This window comes from Phytophthora infestans, genomic scaffold (assembly GCF_000142945.1).
Source record: "Phytophthora infestans T30-4 supercont1.2 genomic scaffold, whole genome shotgun sequence".
NCBI lineage: Eukaryota > Oomycota > Peronosporomycetes > Peronosporales > Peronosporaceae > Phytophthora > Phytophthora infestans.
The window spans coordinates 411,373-435,638 of record NW_003303757.1 but is presented as its reverse complement, the minus strand read 5'-3'; the positions used below and the strand labels follow the sequence as shown (position 1 = coordinate 435,638).

The window sequence follows — 24,266 nt, the reverse complement described above, 5'->3', positions numbered from 1 at the left end:
GTTTGTATGTATCCAAGTGAGCGAGTGTACTCTCAATCTATTGTTACACGGAAGCAGATAGGGACGGTCAGCTTGCAAGGGTTCACAGTAGATACCGTGCGCTAATTATTATTTGAAAGGCGCTACCCTCTGTAGATGCGTCAACACCATAGTCAGCTTACCGTATGTGCGGCCCCAAGCCTCGCACCGTCAGCCAGTATACCAAAAACAAAAATAGGTAGGAAAATGGGGGCCTAAAAGGGTATATTTACCAATTACTTGCTCTTCTGCTGCTTTTTTTGCTCGATGTACTTGGCGTTTCGGGCGGTCAGCTTGCGAGGGAAGCTGCGTCTTTTTCTTTTCTTGGGGTACCAGTCAGGACCCATCGCCTTGACAGGCTTTCCTGGCGGCGTAATTCGGTTGAATCAGGTGGTGGAGGTTTTTTCTCCCAAAACTTAACCGCTTTTAGGCCGTTCTTGCAGGCAATACAGCGCCGCACGATGTCCCGTCCGCTGATTGTCCGGAAAGCGTAGCCGTACTGCAGCTTCCCGCAACCGACGCAGCGCGCCCGGGTATCCGTCGTAGACCGCTGCGGGTTCAGCAGAAGCGGGTCAATCTTCGCCTCGCATTGCTTGCACGTAGGGCCCACCATTTTGCAAACTGTGAGTAAGTTAGCAACATATATTGTTTTAACCAATTACTTGCGTCCAAATATTAGCCAATAGCATGGACATATAACGCGGATATATATTTTTTAAAACAAAATATTAAAAAGTTGATATTTAATATTTTGGTTTTGCTATAATAATACCTTTATCATATTTCCCAACAAATACATACTTTACATGCAATATAAATTGACTAAAACAATTATCTATCGTGCGCGCATGCATTCGTCGGGTGCATTGCACGGGAGCAGATAGCGCAATGACCGTGCAGCCGCGCGCCTTCGTTGCTCGGTGGCAGTGGTGAGTGCCACGTAAAGTAAGAAATAAATATTTTCGCAAAGTCCCTACAAAAAGCGCTGGGTCGTGAAGCCTACTTTAAAATTAAAAAATACTATCGTCTCTACTTTAGAAAGTCTGTGGAAAAAAGCATCGCCAAGCTCTTACAAATGCGGCCTGTGAAGCCCATATTAATAATATCAATACTACTAATATCGTCTTTACTTTGAAAGATGTGCGGAAAATAACATCCCAGAGCTCTTACAAAATACTGGTCTGTGAAGTCTACATTAAAAATAATAAAAATCTCTACTGTATTTGAGAAGTGTGCAGAGCTCTTAGAAAATAAAGTGGTTACTGTGCCCGATTTGCAGTACATACGACAGGTTTTGCGTCAGTAATCAAGTATCTGCGCACTCGCCTAGCTGTTTGCAACCAATCGATGCGTTTCGTGCTCGGCTGAAATGTATACCTTACGACCAATCGCGAGGGTGATAGACGGTCAGATCGTGCGACAGATCCAGTCAGTGTCGCAGGTCGGCAGGTATTGTTCAATCAGGGCGCGAGTTAATTGTGTCCGCTTCTTGGTCATAATTGTAATTTAGGCATAGTTAAGTCGAGTCAGAAAGATAGGCGCGGTCGGTAGGATGGGAGAAACCTGTATAAGACAGGCCGGGTGTAGCCATGCGGGAAGGCAGGTCAAAGCAGGAAGACAGGGAGTGCGACGGACGGATTGACAGACGGACGGACGGACGGACGGACAGACACGCTGCAAGGTTAGGAGGCGAAAACTAGCGGTCTGGGCGCCCGCTCCGCGGACGCTAGGGCATGGTTGGTTGGTGCGCGAAGTATCTTTTAGGATAGGTAGTATTTGCCGATGGTCGCCACAAATATCAATATTTTGCTTTGAAATTATTCTGCTGAGCTGTTTGTGATGTAACTGAAGTATATTTTCACTATCTTCCGCATGCATTGATCTTACTTGCATAGCTGACGTACTTTCTGACCTTTTTGCATAGATACTGACTGACAGAGTGGTGTAACTCTTTGCCGAGTGGCATTTACTGGCTCCGATATGTATGACGAACATAGGAAGCCACCTGACTGTAGGCTGACTATCAACTGTAGTGATGTTTAGACTTAATCTGAAAAGTAGCATATGTACATTATATGAGGTACTTTTGCTGCCTACTTATCAACTCAACGTGCTATTTGATATGTTCGTGCATATATTGCGAGGTCGTTAATGAGTGTATACCACGCGCTCGTGATATCTAAAACCTATGTATAGGGTCACTGTCGCTCTCTCGGTACATTTGCGTCGTCGTGCTGGGTTACTGTGCTTACGCTTCTGATGTATCAGTCTATATGACTAAGCAGGTCACTAACTGGGCACAGGCCATACTGCAGCGATACTGGCAAGCTGACCGCGCACTTGTATTCAACGCAGTATCTACGCGCGCGGCGGGTACACCTTATCGCCACCCGCAACTGAGCCGAGCTCTTATCTCGACCATTATGGACATGGCACTAAAGTGTAGTACTGCGTACAGACAGTTCGACTTACCACACCCACCAGTATTGTTTGCGCTACCGCACACGTGCTCGTATCTATGTAGACAGCAACTTAATCGTCGCGTGTAGTGCTCACTCGATGCTGTAGTTTCAATTTGTGAGCGCACACTAATGGAATACGCTGTGAGCGCTGATGGCACAGATAGCATGGTTTACATGTGTCCAAGTGAGCGAGTATACTCTGGATCTATTGTAACGCGCAAGCAGATAAGGCCGGTCAGCTTGCAAGGGCTCACAGCAGATACCATGCGCTAATTATTATATGAAACGCGCTACGCTCTGTAGGTGCGTCAGCATTATTAACAGCGCCATAGTCAGTTTACCGTATGTGCGGCTCTAAGCCTCGTACCGTCAGCCAGCTTACAAAATACAAAGATGGGTAGGAAAATGGGGGCCTAAAAGGGCATATAATCCAATTACTTCCTCTTCTGCTGCTTCTTTCGCTCAATGTACCTGACGTTTCGGGCGGTCAGCTTGCGAGGGCGTGTACCTGACGTTTCGGGCGGTCAGCTTGCGAGGGCGGCTGTGTCTATTTTTCTTCTTGAGGTACCAGTCAGGGCCCATCACCTCTTCGACGTTTGACAGGCTTTCCTGGCGGCGCACTTCGGCCGAATTAGGTGGTGGAGGCTTTTCCTCTTAGAACTTAACCGCTTTTGGGCCGTTCTTGCAGGCAATACAGTGCCGCACGCTGCCCCGTCCGCTGATTGTACGGAATGGGTAGCCGTACTGCAGCTTCTTGCAGCAGACGCAGCGCGCTCGGGGGTCCGTCGTAGACCGCTGCGGGTTCAGCAGAAGCGGGTCAATCTTCGCCTCGCATTGCTTGCACGTAGGGCCCACCATTTTGCAAACTGTGCGTATGTTAGCAAAATATTTTGTTTTAACCAATTACTTGCGTCCAAATATTAGCCAATAGCACGGTAATAAAAGGCTGATATTTATTATTAAGCTAAATAGTAGAATGTTGTATATTATTAATATTTGGCTTATCTTTAATATATTATTATCAGATTTCCAAACAAATACATACTTTACATGCAATAAAAGTGACTAAAAGACTATGTATCGTGCGCGCATGCATTCGTCGGGTGGGGTGCACGGGAGCAGATAGCGCAATGGCCGTGCAGCCGCGCGCCTTCATTGCACGGTGGCAGTGGTGAGTGCCAGGTGACGTAAAACAGATATATATTCGCAAAGTCCCTGCAAAAAGCGCTGGCCGTGAAGCCTACTTTAATATTAAAAAATACTATCGTCTCTACCTTAGAGAGTCTGCGGAAAATAGCATCGCCGAGCTCTTACAAAATACTGGTCTGTGAAGGCTACATTAATAATAATAAATATCTCTATTTGAGAAGTGTGTAGAGCTCTTAGAAAATAAAGGGGTTACTGTGCCCGATTTGCAGTACATACGACAGGTTTTGCGTCAGTAATCAAGTATCTGCGCACTCGCCTAGCTGTTTGCAACCAATCGATGCGTTTCGTGCTCGGCTGAAATGTATACCTTACGACCAATCGCGAGGGTGATAGACGGTCAGATCGTGCGACAGATCCAGTCAGTGTCGCAGGTCGGCAGGTATTGTTCAATCAGGGCGCGAGTTAATTGTGTCCGCTTCTTGGTCATAATTGTAATTTAGGCATAGTTAAGTCGAGTCAGAAAGATAGGCGCGGTCGGTAGGATGGGAGAAACCTGTATAAGACAGGCCGGGTGTAGCCATGCGGGAAGGCAGGTCAAAGCAGGAAGACAGGGAGTGCGACGGACGGATTGACAGACGGACGGACAGACAGACAGACCGACAGGCTACAAGGTTAGAAGCGGAGCGACTAGCGGTCTGGGCGCCCGCTCCGCGGACGCTAGGGCATGGTTGGTTGGTGCGCGAAGTATCTTTTAGGATAGGTAGTATTTGCCGATGGTCGCCACAAATATCAATATTTTGCTTTGAAATTATTCTGCTGAGCTGTTTGTGATGTAACTGAAGTATATTTTCACTATCTTCCGCATGCATTGATCTTACTTGCATAGCTGACGTACTTTCTGACCTTTTTGCATAGATACTGACTGACAGAGTGGTGTAACTCTTTGCCGAGTGGCATTTACTGGCTCCGATATGTATGACGAACATAGGAAGCCACCTGACTGTAGGCTGACTATCAACTGTAGTGATGTTTAGACTTAATCTGAAAAGTAGCATATGTACATTATATGAGGTACTTTTGCTGCCTACTTATCAACTCAACGTGCTATTTGATATGTTCGTGCATATATTGCGAGGTCGTTAATGAGTGTATACCACGCGCTCGTGATATCTAAAACCTATGTATAGGGTCACTGTCGCTCTCTCGGTACATTTGCGTCGTCGTGCTGGGTTACTGTGCTTACGCTTCTGATGTATCAGTCTATATGACTAAGCAGGTCACTAACTGGGCACAGGCCATACTGCAGCGATACTGGCAAGCTGACCGCGCACTTGTATTCAACGCAGTATCTACGCGCGCGGCGGGTACACCTTATCGCCACCCGCAACTGAGCCGAGCTCTTATCTCGACCATTATGGACATGGCACTAAAGTGTAGTACTGCGTACAGACAGTTCGACTTACCACACCCACCAGTATTGTTTGCGCTACCGCACACGTGCTCGTATCTATGTAGACAGCAACTTAATCGTCGCGTGTAGTGCTCACTCGATGCTGTAGTTTCAATTTGTGAGCGCACACTAATGGAATACGCTGTGAGCGCTGATGGCACAGATAGCATGGTTTACATGTGTCCAAGTGAGCGAGTATACTCTGGATCTATTGTTACACGGAAGCAGATAAGGCCGGTCAGCTTGCAAGGGCTCACAGCAGATACCATGCGCTAATTATTATATGAAACGCGCTACGCTCTGTAGGTGCGTCAGCATTATTGACAGCGCCATAGTCAGCTTACCGTATGTGCGGCTCTAAGCCTCGTACCGTCAGCCAGTTTACAAAATACAAAGATGGGTAGGAAAATGGGGGCCTAAAAGGGCACATAATCCAATTACTTCCTCTTCTGCTGCTTCTTTCGCTCAATGTACCTGACGTTTCGGGCGGTCAGCTTGCGAGGGCGTGTACCTGACGTTTCGGGCGGTCAGCTTGCGAGGGCGGCTGTGTCTATTTTTCTTCTTGAGGTACCAGTCAGGGCCCATCACCTCTTCGACGTTTGACAGGCTTTCCTGGCGGCGCACTTCGGCCGAATTAGGTGGTGGAGGCTTTTCCTCTTAGAACTTAACCGCTTTTGGGCCGTTCTTGCAGGCAATACAGTGCCGCACGCTGCCCCGTCCGCTGATTGTACGGAATGGGTAGCCGTACTGCAGCTTCTTGCAGCAGACGCAGCGCGCTCGGGGGTCCGTCGTAGACCGCTGCGGGTTCAGCAGAAGCGGGTCAATCTTCGCCTCGCATTGCTTGCACGTAGGGCCCACCATTTTGCAAACTGTGCGTATGTTAGCAAAATATTTTGTTTTAACCAATTACTTGCGTCCAAATATTAGCCAATAGCACGGTAATAAAAGGCTGATATTTATTATTAAGCTAAATAGTAGAATGTTGTATATTATTAATATTTGGCTTATCTTTAATATATTATTATCAGATTTCCAAACAAATACATACTTTACATGCAATAAAAGTGACTAAAAGACTATGTATCGTGCGCGCATGCATTCGTCGGGTGGGGTGCACGGGAGCAGATAGCGCAATGGCCGTGCAGCCGCGCGCCTACATTGCACGGTGGCAGTGGTGAGTGCCAGGTGACGTAAAACAGATATATATTCGCAAAGTCCCTGCAAAAAGCGCTGGCCGTGAAGCCTACTTTAATATTAAAAAATACTATCGTCTCTACCTTAGAAAGTCTGCGGAAAATAGCATCGCCGAGCTCTTACAAAATACTGGTCTGTGAAGGCTACATTAATAATAATAAATATCTCTATTTGAGAAGTGTGTAGAGCTCTTAGAAAATAAAGGGGTTACTGTGCCCGATTTGCAGTACATACGACAGGTTTTGCGTCAGTAATCAAGTATCTGCGCACTCGCCTGGCTGTTTGCAACCAATCGATGCGTTTCGTGCTCGGCAGAAATGTTTACCTTACGTCCAATCGCGAGGGCGAGAGGCGGTCTGATCGTGCGACAGATCCAGTCAGTGTCGCAGGTCGGCAGGTATTGCCCAATCAGGGCGCGAGTTAATTGCGTCACGCTTTTGAATATATTTGTAATTTTAGCATAGTTAGGTCGAGTCAGAAAGGTAGGTGCGGTCGGTAGGATGGGAGGAAACTGTATTAGACAGGCCAAGTGTAGCCATGCGAAAAGGCAGGAAAACGCAGCAAGAAAGGAACCGTACGGACTTATTGACAGACGGACGGACACGCTACAAGTTTAGGGGGCGGGAAACTAGCGCTCTGGGCGCCCGCTCCGCGGACGCTAGGGCATGGTTGGTTGGTGTAGAGAGGGCCGACCACCTCCGCTGCGCTGCGGTGGGCTTAGAATTTCTACTCAAAGCGAAGCAACATATAGTACATGTATACTGTGATATACGTATATTATGCTCCAAAACAGCACCGCACACAGTATCCGTAATGCTCACATGTTATTGTAGACATGACCAGGGTTTAACGTGATCTGCAAGAAGAGCACCGTCTTACCCGGGAAGTTCTTGTCTATAATCTCGTTTGAGCGCATTGCTCCCAAAATGACACGAATCGGAGGCGCGCGTGGTTGCAAAGCTAATATATACTGTACGGAAGACGGGTCAGTATCAATGATGCTACGGAATATACGTTGATCGGTGAGGAATCCCAGTGTAGCTAGAGTAAGTACGCCTACTCAAACGTATTTTACCCATCTGCACGTCATCGCCGTGAGGCAGTCGACACATATCACCGATTGCGACGGTCGAATAGAGCAATGTTAATCAGCTCCGCGCGCGAAGTATCTTTTAGGATAGGTAGTATATGCCACAAACATCAATATTATGCTTTGAAATTATTCTGCTGAGCTGTTTGTGATGTTACTGAAGGGTATTTCCACTATCTTCCGCATGCATTGATCTTACTTGCATAGCTGACGTACTTTCTGACTTATTTGTATAACTTCTGACTGACAGAGTGGCGTAAATCCTTTCCGACTGACATTATACTGGGTCCGATATGTACGACAAAAGGCCTCGTCCACATCGGACGAAGAGGCACCACTGCGTGCACATTCTTTTGACCGGCTGCAACATACGAAGATATATGGCTGTAGGCAGAGTATCAGATCGTAGTGATGGTTAGACTTGAATTGAATAATAGTTTATGTACATTAGATGGAGTACTTTCGCTGCCTACTTATCAGCTCGGCGTGCTATTTGATGTGTCCGTGCATATCCCGCAATGCCGCCAATGGGTGTTGTCGTGATAGCCAACACCCATGCACTGGGTTACTGCTGCGATCTCGGTACTTTTGTATCGTCGTGCTAGCCTACTGTACCTACGTTTATGATGTATCCGTCTATATGATCCAGCACGTCACTATTCGGGCACAGGTCATACCCGCGGTGATACAGGCAAGCTGATCAGGCGTCTGTTAGCAGTATTCAAAGCAATATATACGCGCGCGGCGGGTACACATTATAGCCATCCGTGACTCAACCGAGCTCTTATCTCGGCCATTATGGACAGGGCGCTAAAGTAAAGTACTGCGTACAGACACATCTCCTTGCGATGGCCGCTTGTATGGTCATCACTACCGCATACGTGGTTGTGTCCATGTAGACAGCAGCTTATTCATCGCGCATAGTGCTCACTCGATACTGAAGCTTACATTCGTGAGCGCACATTAGTGAAATATAAACTGTGAGGGTTGGTGGTACATATAGCATGGATTTGCGTGTGCCAAGTGAGCAAGTGTACTTTCCATCTACGGTAACGCGTATGCAGATAGGAACGGCCAGCTCGCAAGGGTACACAGTAGACACCATGCGCTAATTATTATATGAAACGCGCTACACTCCGTAGATGCGTCAACACAATTGGCAGCACCACAGTTAGTTTACCATATGTGCGGCCCCAAGCCTCGCGCCGCCCGCCAGTATACAAAATACAAAGATAAGCGGGGTAACGGGGGCAATAAGGATATATTATCCAAATTACTTGCTCTTCTGCTGCTTCTTTTGCTCGATGTAATTGGCGTTTCGGGCGGTCAGCTTGCGAGGGCGGCTGCGCCTCTTTTTCTTCTTGGGGTACCAGTCAGGACCCATCGCCTTCTTGACGTTCGCCAGGCTTTCCTGGCGGCGCACATCGGCCGAATCAGGTGGTGGGGGCTTTTCCTCCCAAAACTCAACCGCTTTTTGGGCCGTTCTCGCAGGCAATACAGCGCCGCACGATGTCCCGCCCGCTGATTGTACGGAATGCGTAGCCGTACTGCAGCTTCCCGCACCAGACGCAGCGCGCTCGGGGATCCGTCGTAGACCGCTGCGGGTTCAGCAGAAGCGGGTCAATCTTCGCCTCGCATTGCTTGCACGTAGGGCCCACCATTTTGCAAACGTGCGGATGTTAGCAAAATATTTTGTTTTAACCAATTACTTGCGTCCAAATATTAGCCAATAGCTTGGAAATATAAGGCTGGTATTTATTATTTAGAAACATATTAGACAGTTGATACTAACGTTTTGGCTTTGCTATAATATATTATTATCAGATTTCCAAACAAAAACATACTTTACATGCAATTTAAATTGCCTAAGACAATTATCTATCGTGCGCGCATGCATCTGTCGGGTGTGGTGCACGGGAGCAGATAGCGAAATGCCCGTGCAGCTGCGCGCGTTCATTGCACGGTGGCAGTGGTGAGTTCCAGGTAAAGTACAAAATATATATATTCGCAAAGTCGCTACAAAAAGCGCTGGTCGTGAAGTCTACTTTAATATTAAAAATACTATCGTCTCTACTTTAGAAAATGTGTGGAAAATAGCATCGCCGAGCTCTTACAAATGCGGTCTGTGAAGCTTATATTAATATCGTCTTTACTTTGAAAAGTGTGTGGAAAATAACATCCCAGAGCTCTTACAAAATACTGGTCTGTGAAGTCTACATTAATAATAATAAATTTCTCTATTTGAGAAGTGTGCAGACCTCTTAGAAAATAAAGTGGTTACTGTGCCCGATTTGCAGTACATACGACAGGTTTTGCGTAGCTAAATGTAGATAATCAATCATCTGCGCAGCTCGCCTGGCTGTTTGCAGCCAATCGATGCGTTTCGTGCTCGGCAGAAATGTTTACCTTACGTCCAATCGCGAATGCGAAAGGCGGTCTGATCGTGCGACAGATTCAGTCAGTGTCGCAGGTCGGTCGGTATTGCCCAATCAGGGCGCGAGTTAATTGTGTCACGCTTTTGGATATAATTGTAATTTTGGCATAGTGAGGTCGAGTCAGAAAGGTAGGCGCGGTCGGTAAGAAGGGACGTAAATGTATTAGACAGGCCAAGTGTAGCCATGCGGAAAGGCAGGCAAAAGCAGCAAGACAGGGAGTGCGACGGACTTATTGACAGACGGACGGACAGGCTGCAAGTTTAGGTGGCGGGAAACGGGGTAGATTTCCGCTTTTTTGCTTCCATTTTAGCTCCTCATCTCTTGCACTGAGGACATGGATCAGCTTGGGATCACTGGTATCATGACCAGTTCCTATGTCTGGTGTACTTTGAGGTCGAGCCACCGACCGATAGCTCCGTCCTCACAGTATAGCGTAAGTCTCACTTTCTTATGTGTCTACTGCAGTCAGAACTGCATTTAAGAAAGCATCATTTACTTCAGCTTTCGCTTTGTTGGTATCTCGTGTCTCAACTTCGTCCTCTCTGACCCTATGGAGCACACGCCAGCTGAAACATTTAACCAAGATGGGTGGACAGCCGATACGATATCTTGGACCATCGATGCTCGTGTTTCTCCTGACGACGAGCCTCCGCCACTTCCGTCAAGGGCAGCGCCAATCCTGATCCTACGGGAAGGAAAGCCCTAAGGGCGGATGCGTGGTGGGTGGCCTAGTAATGTGGACATTGGCATCGGCGAAAGATACGCAGTGTCTAAGAAAATGTGTATTGCAAGAAACGAAATGTTTATTGCCGGACCCCAAGGTGCCGGAATAGCCCCTTGCTCTACCTGAATATGTACCCATCTACTTCAAGCGAGCAAAAAACCAGCTCTCAAGCAAAGTACGTTGAGCTGACGACTGCGCGCTATCTTACTACGCTGCAATATCGCTGGAAGCTGCTGACAACTATCTGGTTTTGCCTGGAGGCTGCTGACACCAATCGTCTTACGACAACTCGTATATTTTCGATTTGATGCTACCCTCCATGTTCAGCGGGCTGTCCAACCAGAGTAATTCCACCGCGCAACGACCTGTCAAAATAAGCAGGTACGAACGCAGCGAGTGGTCTACGAAACAGCCAATTCTATGCGGTTTGGGGAAATCACAGCGCAGAACCTCGACGTCGTGAATTCTAGGAGGCCAGGGTCCTCTCTGCTTAAGTTACTGCCGACAATACCACTACACAGGCGATGCAATTAGATCGATAGCGAGAGGTGCTGTAGCTGCAGGATAATGCTTCACAAGACGCATCCTAAACCGCTTTTGTCAAATAGAGCTGAGCGTCATATGGGTGAAGGTAGATATTTTTTTATTTCACCTAGCGATACGATTGCCCTACCACGATATTTTTCAAGGGGTGTATACTACGTGATTACGCCTATACAGCCGACTAGCGGCAGGAGGGGCGGTGACGATCATGCAGAAGATGAGCCAAATGTGATAGATAAAGGCAAAATACACTTGCAAACGAAGGAAACAACGCATGCACCACAGCATACTCAACCAACTGATCGTTACTCCATACAACCGCTTGTGTGCATTAAGTCATCGAGCTCTTGTTGTCATATCCCGGTCACACCGCAGTGAAAGGTGCCAAATATCCATTATCCTCGCGTCGTGTACACGCTTGCATATCAGCATCCAAAACTTGATCTAGATACAAACAAAAGACTATAATAGCATGCTTGTGCAACCAACGTTTAGGAACCCGAAGCAAGGTTCTATCGGATTTAGTTGTGAGCAATATGGCGGCTGGAGAGACAGTCATGCTTCACAACGGTGAATTGCGTCTTGCAATTCAGTATATGCATGAATTTTGGTATTACAATTTGTCAGAATAGAACGAGGTAGTGCACTTGTGGAGTGATTTTTTCACAAATGAAGCATAAAACATTTTTCTTGTGATCACGCCCTCAACTGATTTCCACGCAAAATAAAAGCCTCGTACGTCAAGTGCCACCACAATTGAGAGTATTTTGCCTCGGCGAAATGGATGTTTGACGACTTGCACGAGTTATCCTCTTTGAGCAGCCGTATCATCGCTGTCTCGTCCAAGAGACCAAGTTTTTAAGTAAGCGAGAAAATGGGGAGCAACTGCGCACGGTAATTTCATTTATAGACAGCACCGTTTCTCGAGCCATCTTTGGCAGAGCTCTTCGGCCGAGATTAAGGTCGAAGCGAGCACTCTGCATTTTTCTTACAGTCGATACCGTTTTAGTCGCTGGGAAGTTCCTAATCCCACACGCACATGTAGAAAGTCGGGTGCGCTTCAGCGTAGATTTCTACAGCGGATAAGACCGCAAAATACCATCGTGCAGTGGTCTGGCGAGGATGTTCCTCGCTGACAGCGCCCTTCTCCAGGAAAAGAGCGTACTAGCGGCGAAGCGCTCGCTGCTTTAGTCTAAACAGCTCGGACGCGTAGACACTTAGGACGTTGTAGACACGCATGAGAGCCACGGCATGCCATGGGAAGTCATCGCTCTAGGTCACCGCGATAATTTCTCTGTCTGAATGATGAACGATCTGCTGGTTGGACGCACACCACTCAGTTTGCCGCTAGAAAGCAGTAATAACGGCAGTCGCGCTGTAAATCAGATCTGTATGCGCTACGCCATCCTAATGCTCATGCCATTTCGTGCATTGTATGCTTGCTAAATCAGGTCCATTTCCTATATCAAGGTCTCTATCTCGGGATCGGAGGCCCGCTTTGTCAAAATGGATAAAGATCTCAATAACGATTGATCCAAGAGGTTATTCCTCTCGAATGCGAACGAGGATGAAAAGGCTGCAAAAACATTTGACAATTGTAAGAATAAAGACGCTAAAATAGAGCCACAAAACACAGCCCACATCAGCGCAAGCGAGAACAACTCGTGGTACAAACACAAAACGAACTTGAGATTACAGCATAGCTGATATTCATTGAATTATGTACATGTAGATTGTTCCCACGATCCATTAATCTATTTTTTTCTCTTCTTAGTGTGCAGTTGAGGTCATACAGCCTCTTCTAAAAGAAGTGAGTTCCAAAATCGATTTGACCTCTGGTCACGTTCCGTATGGGACGATGAGCCTCATCTAAATTGGTCCTCAAAGCTCCATCCAACATTCTTCTTTAGCGGCGTTTTAAAAGCTTAAAGCCAATTAAGTCACTCCTCGTGGCTGACGATGAACTTGATCAATATAATACAGCTAAGAATGACAAGGAGAAGTAGATTTTTTCGTTATTATCTACAGCCTCGAAGTCTTGAATTAGCAGTACCATTTAACACAATTGTAAGTCATGGCAAAAAGAATTAAGCCTCAGTGTCGTCTCCAAAACCATTGTATTACATGTGCCATGCGATTCCATCCTGCATACTAAGGATTTTTACTTTTACTACTGTGCGCTCTATTCGATTCATTATTTCCGGGGTTATCTGGTACGACGCGAAATGCAAAGTACTTGAGCTCACTAGCAAAAGTCTACGTAATACTGTAGCGAAATACAGTACTGAATGACTTCCTGATCGGCTAATTTTGTGCTAAAATGTAGTAAAATAGTATTTTGCAAGCAAAACATTTTGCCAATAGAATTGGGTGCTTTTTTGCCGTAACCTATCTATTTTGGGGATACGATATGCCCTTTTATGGACCGGAAGTGCTCACCAATGAGCGACGGTAACTTGTCCAGCGAAGGCAGCCATTGAAGTGAAAGAGGCCGTTGCAAGGGGCATACTGGGCGCAAGTCGTCACGACTGTCGTGGCTAGTTGATGACAGATGCGGCGCGGCAGCAATGTGACATTGCCAGTGTCTTTACTAAAGACACAAAAGACAGGTGCAAATGAGTCACTGCCCAACAATGCCGACAGAATGGTCGTCAAGCTACCATGGCGGCAACGGTGATATTTGCCGCTGGAAGCAGCCTCGCACAACATTTACTATACTGCTACTTGCACGCATACATGCAGTGGTGGTTTGGTGAAACGATGAGGTGCACAGGTTACAGGTGCAAATGAGTCACTGCCCAACAATGCCGACAGAATGAGGTTACAGGTGCAAATGAGTCACTGCCCAACAATGCCGACAGAATGGTCGTCAAGCTACCATGGCGGCAACGGTGATATTTGCCGCTGGAAGCAGCCTCGCACAACATTTACTATACTGCTACTTGCACGCATACATGCAGTGGTGGTTTGGTGAAACGATGAGCTTAAACCCGTTTAGAATCAAAAGTCCGTCGTTTAAGGTTCTCATGGTGTATCATAGTCGACCTAGCATTGCTCACAGTGCAGCAGTATTACATGTTGCATGTACTGAAATGCCTAGCGATAGTTGGTTCACGACCGTCGGACCAGCAACTTGACGCCACAAAAATGAACCAATATTATGAAGTGGAAAGTATCACTAGTCGAACATGGCTACATTGAAGTGATCGAGCTAATTGAGCAGTTGCATGGGAGATTGCTGTCCAACGAGAACAATCCCATGCTATTCGAGTCGTTGCAAAACTATTTGTGGGCTTGGCGTGGGCCGCTACTCGTTGGAAGAAAGAAAAAAGACAACTACTGGCAACAAGAAGCTCACTACACAACAGGAAAACGAGATTATGGCGTCGACGTCCGTGCTCCAGCACTTTGAGGTGTATCAGAAAGCCCGTGTAACGTTCGTCCAGGCCGTGGCGGAGGCTGCCACGCGGCCGCAAAACATCGAAGTCATGCAGAATGCCGGTGTGATGCAGCTGCTACGTCCTCTGCTGCTCGACAACGTGCCAAGCATCCAGCAGTCTGCAGCACTAGCACTTGGTCGTCTCGCAAACTACAGCGACGACCTGGCCGAGGCCGTCGTAGGCAACGAAATCTTACCGCAGCTCGTGTACTCTCTCTCGGAGCAGAACCGTTTTTACAAGAAAGCCGCTGCGTTCGTGCTGCGGGCAGTGGCCAAGCATTCTCCCGAATTAGCTCAGGCTGTCGTGGATTCAGGTGCATTGGAGTCTCTAGTACCATGCTTGGAAGAGTTTGACCCAACCGTAAAAGAAGCAGCAGCGTGGGCGATCGGCTACATTGCGCAGCACACCGGGGAACTCGCACAGCACGTCGTGGATGCAGGTGCTGTGCCGTTGCTCGTGCTCTGTATCCAGGAGCCGGAAGTGGCGCTTAAGCGCGTGGCAGCGTCTGCACTTAGTGACATCGCCAAGCACTCACCCGAGCTCGCTCAAGCTGTCGTCGATCCAGGCACCGTGGCCTACTTGGCTCCTCTAATCCAGCACCCGGACGCCAAATTAAAGCGGCAAGTGTGCAGCTGTTTGGCGCAGATTTCCAAGCACTCAGTCGACCTGGCTGAGATCGTCGTGGAAGCCGAAATCTTCCCTAACATCCTGTACAACCTCAAGGATATCGACCACACTGTCCGTAAAAACGCCGCCACCTGCATCCGTGAGATCGCCAAGCACACACCAGAGCTATCGAAGCTTATAGTAAACGCAGGTGGTGCTTCTGCACTTGTTGACTATGTGGCCGAAGCGTCTGGCAACAATAAACTGCCAGGGATCATGGCGATCGGATACATCTCGGCCTTCTCTGAGACGCTAGCACTCGCAGTGATTACGTCAAAGGGTATTACCCCTGTGAAAAGTGCACTGATCTCAGAACCTGAAGATCACATCAAAGCCGCGAGTGCTTGGACATTGGGCCAAATTGGTCGCCACACACCCGATCACTCGCGTGCGGTAGCCGAAGCCGACGTGCTTCGCCACTTACTGGCTTGCATGATCCACCCGAACAGCTCGGACGACCTCAAGATCAAGGCTAAGCGTGCATTGAAAAGTATTTTGGCCAAATGCACGCATTTGCAGGCTTTGCAGCCGTTGCTGAGCGAAGCACCCGTGAAAGTGCAAAAGTACATTCTCAAGCAGTTCGCGCAGATGCTACCGCATGATCTCGATGCTCGACGATCTTTTGTGCAGAATGGAGGCTTGGAATTGCTGCAACAGCTCAGCGAAATCGCAGGTGGTAAACTTACCGAGTATATCCTCGAAATCAACAACTGTTACCCACCTGAGATCGTCGAGTACTACTCGCCACACTACTCCAAGACACTCCTCGACAAGCTCGACGATTACCAGCCCCAGGTACGGTGAGCTAGTGAAGATCACAGTTAGACCTTCGTATCGCCGGTGTAGCAGTAGTTTCGAAGCTATGCTTAAAATTGCTTTCACTCAATTGTAGTTCTGACTTGAAAAGCGAATAATATCATTCAATACCCTGATCAAGTTGGTCGATGCAACAATTATACATGTAGTACAAAGAACCGGATTGGTATCTGAAGTAAAAAAACTGGTCTACACAGTGAATTTGGTCATCTCGAAACTCTTTAAGATGCTAATTTAATCTAGAGGAATATCGGGCTTTCCTCAGGATTCAGAAGCGTTTCCTCAGGATTCAGAATTGTTTCATCGTTTTCAAGGCCGTTCTTGAGCTTGTTAAGTACGTGGAAATTAATGTCGCTGATGCCAATTGTGCTGTGGTCGACAAGATACAGCTCAGCCGCTTCAATGATACATAATTGGACTCACCAAGCTGAAAAGCTATTAAAACGCTCGGCTTTGTAAGTCACGAATCGTGACTCACGAATGAAGCCCCTGCAGCGAGCAGGATCGTGAATCTGCTGTGTTGTCACAGTTCTACTGTGCATTGTTTTACATGTAAGCAGTTTCCTAACAAGACAACATAGTATTTGTTTTCGCTAGTCCTTCCTGACTCGAAATGTGGGTACTGGAAGTTCCTCTACCCGAATTTCCTATAACGAGATCCCCAGCTGCAGCTTGCGTCTTGATTTTGATCCATCACTTTATTTTTTTGCACTGTGCATCAACTGCGATACCGTTCAGCTTGATTTAACCAAGGAGAGATGTCTCCGAACCAGTACGGAGACAAGGAGGCGCATACACCCTCCGTCGAGCACGACCAATACAACGATTCAACGCTACACTTCAACATCACTACCCCCGGTGTTGAGAGCAATAAGGGGGACGAAGACATTCCGCTGGACAAACATGGACGCCCGATGGTCAAGTTCGTCTGGTGGCGCATGAGTCGCAAGAAGCGACTGTGTATCATCATTGGACTGATCTTGTTGCTCATCGGCATCGCCCTCCTTCTCATTTTCTTGGTCATCATCCCTGCCATTATCCGGAACTACATGGACAAGGTGGTGCTAACCATAAATTACATGGACGTCACGGACATCCCAAACGATTCCGAGATCGATGTGACCTTCAGTGTGAACCTGCAGCACGATGTGCCCGTCTCGGCCAGCACCGACGAGGTGACAGCCTCGCTTATCTACGGCGGTGAGGTGTTTGGCACTGCGGCTGTTGAAGGTCAACGGATTAAGTCGGGTAGCCAGAACTACAACTTGACTATGAACACGACCATGGTGATCTCCGACATGGACGCGTTCAACGCGATGGCTGAGGCGAAGATGCAAGACGACACCGTTCCGATAACAATCTCGGCAGACATCGATGCCCACGCCTTGGGTTTATCGTTCAACAACCTCGACTTTGAGCGTACACTCTCTCTCGTGGGTTTCGATAATTTCGCAGAGCTGGACGTGGAGGTGCAGCATATTGACTTGAGCGGATGCAGTGACGGGGTGTACGACATGGATGTCAATGCTTCGGTCAATAACCCGTCTACTATGGGGCTACAGGGAATTGGTGCGCTTAACATGAGTGTCTACTACAATAGCAGCTACCTGGGCTATGCGTATTCCTTGAAACCAGAGCTGGGTATGCCGCGTGGCGTGAGTAACCAGACGTTCCACGTAGTCATGTCGGAGACATCATCGGCGTGATAAATGGCTTCTTGGGTGGTAGTAGCATCGAAGTGGACGTTCGCGGCGACAACCCATACTCGACAGAGCATGTGCAATTTAAGGAGGCCATGAGTAAGGTCAGCATGACGGTAGAGTACGCTGACGGACTCGACAAGGTCGTGTTCAACACCTCATGTGTATCCAGCTTTCTGACGGTACTGGGCTACTAGAGCTGACACTTTGAAAGGTCAGTATTGGAAAACTACCTTTAGACCGAAGAAGCAATGGCAGAGCATCCAAAGTGCTGCCGTGGTCACACAACATTTCTTTATTTTGAACAGTAAGCGATTGGTTCCTAGGTGGTCATTAAAGTACACACTATGGTTCATTGGGTCCCTGAATGATCTGTTGACTTTCAGCAAGCAGCTCTAGAAAGTGCTGCGGAACTGGGATGCCGTGGTTCTCCAGCAACTTGCACTGGGTCAGTAGCTTCCGCCGTGCCTCGTCGATATCGGTATCTGTCTCGCGGATCTCCAGGAGCAGCGACAGGTTCGTCTCCATGAGCTTGGCATTTTTGCTTCGGATCGCTTGAAGTTTTTCGGTCATTTTTCAAGTGTGTGGCATACACGATGTTGCATCCGCTATGACTGGTTAAAATTCTGACAGCTCTTTTTGTGGCTCTGATGCTCATAACCACAGGGTGCTTGCTCTCCAAGATGCTGGCGCGCTCGACGACGAAGCTTGTGTCGGTGATGCAGCGACCGCAGGGCGTCAAGCCGCTGCTGGCTCGCTCCTTCGCGTACGTGCACTATATCCATCTCGATTTCCGTGAGATTCGCGTCATAATCTCTTTAGAAATGTATTAGAAACTGACATATTCGAATGGTAGACACCGCGTGAACATGGTGCTCAAGGAGGACGTGCCTAAGCTCGGATTCCGCGGTGACGAGGTGTCCGTGAAGGCTGGATATGCACGTAACTTCCTCTACCCTGAGAAGTTGGCAGTGTACGCTACGAACGCCAACCGCGAGAAGTTCAAGGTGGACAAGGAGTCCGTGGACGAGACGCTGCTCGAGAAGGAGCACGAGCTTGAGGCCATCATCGACGGCCTCAGCAACATCGAGGTCGTTTTCAAGCGCCACACAGCCGCTAAGACGGAGGTTAAGCTGCACAGCGAGGTGAACGCGCAGAATATCTCGGACATGTTGGAGAAGCAGCACGGTCTCATTGTGGGTGTGGCCCGAATCGATCTCCCCACGCCCATTAAGACGCTGGGCGAGCACACGGTTAAGGTCCGCGTGGACGACGCGATCGAGGAGGAATACGCTGCTGGCGCCGTGGTATCGGCCGCAGAAGGCGAAGCGGAGGTTGAGGGTGAGGGCGACGAGAAGAAGCAGAAGACAGGCCCGTCTAAGAAGAAGTGGGTGAGTCTCGCCATCGAGGTCGAGAGACGGTAGATTGTTAGGAGCTCTCGTCTGATGCAGGATAGCTACAGTAGCAGAGAAACAGGAAAGAGAGAGAGGTTACGCTATCGCAATAGGTTAGTGTGCATCCGGCAATAGAAAATCTCTGCTATGTGAGCAGTACCTGCAATCGAATGACTGTCACGGCGTGACATCTTCATTATTCACGTCGGATATAATATCGCTGTTATTTCTTGCCACTTTTTAGTTCTTGGCGCCACCACATACGCGACTTTCGATGCTTGGCGCCAACTTAAAACGTGGGACGATTATCATCATCTTCACAATCGAATCTATCGGGCTACCATGACGGTTCGCAGCTTGACGAGTAAGAAGGTTCCAGCAAAGACAAAGCAAAAGCGGAAGCCTGGTGTCACGGTGAAGAGCAAACCCAAGGCCACGCAGCACATTTTATGGCGTGGCAAGCAGATCACAGAGTTTGGTGAGGCGTACTCGCCGTTCAAACTGCACGTAGCTTACAATCGCTAGTTAGCTCACTTTAACTTCTGTAGAATCGCGAGTTTATGAGCTCATTTCAACGGTGCGTGTGTTGCAACACCGAGACGATAACCGATTTTAACATAACTGCAGATCCCGGCAGGCAAGGTGAGCACCTACGGCGGCGTGGCACAGGCACTTCGCTCTGGGCCACGATGCGTCGGCCAAGCCTTACGCGTACGTGACGCTGTGAACTTGTAACCTGAGAAGGAAACTCTTATGAACATGGTCATTTCTAACTTGGGTTGACGCTACTGCAGAAGAATCCATTCGCCCCCGAGGTTCCGTGTCACCGTGTTGTGGCTGCTACACTTGACATCGGAGGCTTTCAAGGTGCAGCTTGGATAAGAGTTAGGATACGCGGCTGAATGGCTGAACTCTGTATCTATGTGTAGGTGCAACGGGCGAAGATTCGCCTTGTATCCAGAGAAAACGGACGCTGTTGGCAAAGGAAGGAGTGCACTTCACGAAGGAGCACAAGGTGCTGCGTTGAGCCTTACCGCGATGTTTGTACAGCATCCGTGCTAAATGTTTAACTTGTCTTACAGATCGATTCTGCTTGTCTTCATGAGTTCGAATAAGCTGCATACCCAAGAACTTCGGAGTAAACGCGGTCTAGCCATTCGAATATTCGCAACATCTCAAAAGTATTTTCAACTCACGTCTGTCTTTATTCTAAAATGTATCATTCGGCTGCAAGTATCTCCACTGTCCTACCGGCAGCGAGCCAAGCTTCACGCCGCCAATACGCACACGTTTGAGTGCCATCACACGCAGGCCGACATGCTCGCACATGCGGCGAATGTGTCGATTTTTGCCCTCCGTAAGTACCACTCGCAGTTGGTTCGCGTTCAGTATCTCCACCGACTTGGCACGATACGTGATACCCTCGTCCGACGTGACACCGGCTTGCAATACCTCAATTTTTCTGCGTATCTTGTCTGTCAATGGGTCCAAGTTAAGATCTACACGCACGAGGTATTCCTTCTCGATGCCGCCCTTTGGGTCCAGCAACTTCTTCGCCACTGTCCCGTCCTGCGTGAATAGCAGCAATCCCGTCGAGTTGACGTCCAGACGGCCGCAGACGGCCATTTTCCACAGAGCCACAGGCTCTACGTTCTGGCGAGGCTTGACACGACTCAGCTCTTGGCATTCGTTCTCGAACGTGAGCAATCGGACGGCTGGAGTCTTGTTAAGCTCCGGTTGGGATGACACATAGCCCAAAGGTTTGTTCAACACTAGCGTCACCTTTTTGTTCTGGTGTCTTTGTGCTCGGAAATCGAGAGAGACATCGCTGTCTACAGGTACTTTAAGCCAATCCGCTTGCACGCGTTCGCCATCGACCAGTACATCACCCGCTTGGATATACGCTTCAGCTTCACGCCGAGAACAGAGGCCCTTCTGCGCCATCAGCTTTGCTAGTCGAACTAGACTTTTTTCATTGTCTTGAGAAGAGGTGGGCGAGTTACTGGAATCATTCGCCACCTGTACCAGCGTCGCCGCGCCGTGCACTCGGCGCGTCAAGGTAGTCCGAAGTGTCGAGACAACACGCAGCATGTCCACTCGAATAATGACAGATGATTGGTTGGAAATGCGAGTTTTATTTTGACAAATCAGAAGAACGACTGAAGTTGAAGTGAGTCGGAGCCGGGCTCGCAGCCTCCAGTGATCGCCCAGCACTCTGTTGCCGGATTCATGCTCAGCACATTCACTACAGTGAACCACACTAGTGCGATCATAAGGATCACGACCATCCACATGCCCTTGCGCTTGCTCACACCTCCTTGACGACGTAGCGCCTGTGTGGTGTCCCTCTGGTTGGGTAATAATGGCAGGAAGATCAGTGACACCAGCTTCATACCGTAGCAAAGCCATATCGTGTACGTCACATCGCGACGCGTCTCGTACGTGTCGGCCAGGATGTCGTCCTTCCATACATGGAAGCGAGCGTTGATGATCTTGGCAGTCGTGCGACCGAACGGGGCGGCCACGTGATTGGTGGTGGTCAATATTCCGTATAAGGCACCTTCAGTTCCCTGCTCGATAAGCTCGACGACGATGTAATTGCTCACAATGAAGCGGACAGCGTGCGGGACCTCTCCCATGACAGGAACACCGAGCCAAAACCACTGGCTGCGAACGATGTCCCATGTCACTAGCATCGTCATCATGCAGTCGGTGACGACACCGAAAATGACTGTAGCAGCGATGGCAACGTGCCAGTTCCAATGCAGTCCGCGATGAGCCATAATGGCCAAGGTCCCAGCGTACGTGAAGGTGCCAACGATGGCCATAATACTTGCGTTGAACGGCGTGGCGTGGACCCAGTACAACTTAATGTTGCTGGACGAAACGATGTTAAAGTTGTTGAAAACTCCCGAGAAGAACTTGTATGCCGCCACTTGGTACACTGCTCGTTTCTGTAGAACTTTCCAAAAGCTTGACATGTATTCGCTGAATCTAGGAGGCTTCACTTCATTCTCGTGCACAAGGAACCAGGCGGCAGGTCCGAGCGGTAGGCATAGACAACCCATGAAGAACATTAGCTGCGGGAATGTGAGCGAGAAATCGAAGGAGCCGCCGTACTCAACGCCATTGAACGCGACTGCAACGACGAGAGCTCCCAACGCGCTGAACCCCATACGAAGACTGTGGATCCACGACTGCAGATGACCACGGCTGTTGGTTGGCTCACGCTGAGAGTACTCGATAGTTACGGCGTCTGCGGGAACTTCGACTAGCAAATATCCGAAGGCGGCCATCATCATGGGGATCACGTATCTTCCTGCTGCTTCAGGGGCGCCAGTGTTGATACTCTTGCGTTGAGCTTCCGTCCATTCGTCAGGGCTAGTAAAGTGCATGCTTGGGTCTCCAAAATACGGTTCTGCTTCGTGGAAACACGCCATCATGAACAGCATGCAGCAACATAGCAGCCATCCTATCAGCATGTACGGTCGTCGACGGAAGCCGCCGATAGGGAAGCAATCGCTTAGAATTCCCAGGAATACCTTGTAAGACCACGGTAGTTGCACGAGCAATGTTGCGGACACAACGATCGTTCCTTCAGCGTTGAGATATCCTTGTAATACAGGGTAGATCACAGCCGGTAGTACTCCGTTGACAAAGCCAATACCTGCGTACTGCATTAACAGCGCCAAGATCTCCGGCGACAGCAACTCAGGCGGTGGTCCTTCTCTCAGAGCGCATCTTCTAAGTCGTTGACACAATTCTGGTCCTTGGGTCTTGCGCCATATCCCACCGGGACGATCCCTTCGTCCGCTTCGCTGGATAAGAGAGCGTTCCGCTCCTCGCGTACGCCCATTCTGGATGAAGTCGATAAATGGAGCTGTAGAGAATGGGCTTTTCTAATCAACTGAATCGGATTGGTGGCGGTGGTGTAGTTTTACCAGTACTGTACTCTGTACGGTCTACAGCGGCATCGCAGCGTCGACCTCTAGATGTACATGTATTATAATACAGGTGAACTTCCACTGGAAGTGCTCCACACAGCCAGCCGGTCTGGGACACATGAAAAGTGTGCCAGCGGCGTGCCCGCATCTCCAATAGGGCTTTGTGTCCAGTGAGCTGCCACGCAGACATCGCAATGGGCTCTTGCTAGAGATACCGGAAAAAACACGAAACAGCAGATCGTGTTTTTTATCTTGGCCGTGCTTTGCCAAAGAGGGCTGCACTCTAACAACATAAAAATAGAGAAATCTGCAGAACTCACAGTTACACCTTCACAGTACAACACCGTAGCAGCAGATACCACAGCACCGCGATAAAACAGAACACGATATCATTTTCATTATTACCGAGACGAAGCAACGGCTACAGCACTTATAACAACAGCGCATACACTTACGGCTAGACCACTCACAGCAGCCACGCAATTAAAAAACGTATACCAACAGAATGGTCTTCTTTAGGAATGCATAGAGCAAATTCTGCGAATTCAGTTAATGTAGATCTCAACGAACGTTACTGTACAGGTTGAGCAAGTAAATGCAGACATTTTAGTGAAACAAAAGCAAAAGGAAGCATTCATGAATGCAGTACGATGAAAAGTTTAAGTCGCAATTCAATACGAGATTCCACACTCAGCATTATCGCTTTTCCTCAACGTAGCCCAAGCACAGGCTCAGGAAACGCAGTCGCAGATACGGGACCAGCTGGTACAATCCCTTGTGCCATGGCATACCAGTTAAACTTAGCTCAAGAACAATGAGGCACCACAATCCACAGTTGTCGCTGTCCTGCTAAAAGCACGATGTGTAGTTGTCGTACGTCAGCTCGGTATTTACAGGCAACAGAGGTTCCACCACTTCCTTGATGCTTGCTTTAATTTTTGCGTAGTTCATATCCTCTTGTAGTGGATCAAAGAGTATGCAGACCCGATCCCCCACGTCAATGAAGAAGGCTACCCAGTGTGCTCCATCGTAGTTTAGCGCCCCAATCAACTTGCTCTTGGTGGGTGTGAATGCCTTATAAGCATTTGCGACTATTCTCTTTCGGTCGGGTTCCTTCGGCTCGCGAAAGGAGGGATTCACCACACCGACGTCAGTGTACTTCTCAGCCAACACTTTCATCGTTGTTATCATGGCTGTCGTGCTGAGCCATTGGTTTCGTCGAAAGCTGAGCAAACGGTATC

The 24,266-nt window shown here is 48.5% G+C and overlaps 6 protein-coding genes across 6 annotated transcripts; 4 read left to right on the top strand and 2 right to left on the bottom strand.

Moving 5' to 3' along the window:
- Positions 1 to 14,445: 14,445 nt before the first annotated feature.
- On the top strand, positions 14,446 to 16,091 carry PITG_01219 (uncharacterized protein; the record flags this gene model as incomplete). The annotated part of the gene is made up of 1 exon (XM_002907848.1): positions 14,446 to 16,091. The coding sequence occupies one exon, from the start codon at positions 14,446 to 14,448 to the stop codon at positions 15,973 to 15,975; it is 1,530 nt and encodes a 509-aa protein (XP_002907894.1).
- A 549-nt stretch (positions 16,092 to 16,640) lies between these two features.
- On the top strand, positions 16,641 to 17,993 carry PITG_01218 (uncharacterized protein; the record flags this gene model as incomplete). The annotated part of the gene is made up of 2 exons (XM_002907847.1): positions 16,641 to 17,656; positions 17,716 to 17,993. The coding sequence occupies 2 exons, from the start codon at positions 16,746 to 16,748 to the stop codon at positions 17,882 to 17,884; spliced, it is 1,080 nt and encodes a 359-aa protein (XP_002907893.1).
- A 338-nt stretch (positions 17,994 to 18,331) lies between these two features.
- Positions 18,332 to 19,111, top strand: PITG_01217 (uncharacterized protein; the record flags this gene model as incomplete). Its single annotated transcript, XM_002907846.1, has 2 exons — positions 18,332 to 18,453; positions 18,544 to 19,111. 2 exons carry the CDS (start codon positions 18,371 to 18,373, stop codon positions 19,109 to 19,111), a joined length of 651 nt encoding a protein of 216 aa, XP_002907892.1.
- A 301-nt stretch (positions 19,112 to 19,412) lies between these two features.
- On the top strand, positions 19,413 to 20,810 carry PITG_01216 (uncharacterized protein; the record flags this gene model as incomplete). Its single annotated transcript, XM_002907845.1, has 6 exons — positions 19,413 to 19,559; positions 19,630 to 19,658; positions 19,709 to 19,792; positions 19,876 to 19,948; positions 20,011 to 20,096; positions 20,164 to 20,810. 6 exons carry the CDS (start codon positions 19,424 to 19,426, stop codon positions 20,194 to 20,196), a joined length of 441 nt encoding a protein of 146 aa, XP_002907891.1.
- PITG_01215 (ribosomal large subunit pseudouridine synthase F, putative) lies at positions 20,291 to 21,172 on the bottom strand (the record flags this gene model as incomplete). The annotated part of the gene is made up of 1 exon (XM_002907844.1): positions 20,291 to 21,172. One exon carries the CDS (start codon positions 21,170 to 21,172, stop codon positions 20,291 to 20,293), a length of 882 nt encoding a protein of 293 aa, XP_002907890.1.
- A 56-nt stretch (positions 21,173 to 21,228) lies between these two features.
- On the bottom strand, positions 21,229 to 22,761 carry PITG_01214 (uncharacterized protein; the record flags this gene model as incomplete). Its single annotated transcript, XM_002907843.1, has 1 exon — positions 21,229 to 22,761. One exon carries the CDS (start codon positions 22,759 to 22,761, stop codon positions 21,229 to 21,231), a length of 1,533 nt encoding a protein of 510 aa, XP_002907889.1.
- Positions 22,762 to 24,266: the final 1,505 nt, after the last annotated feature.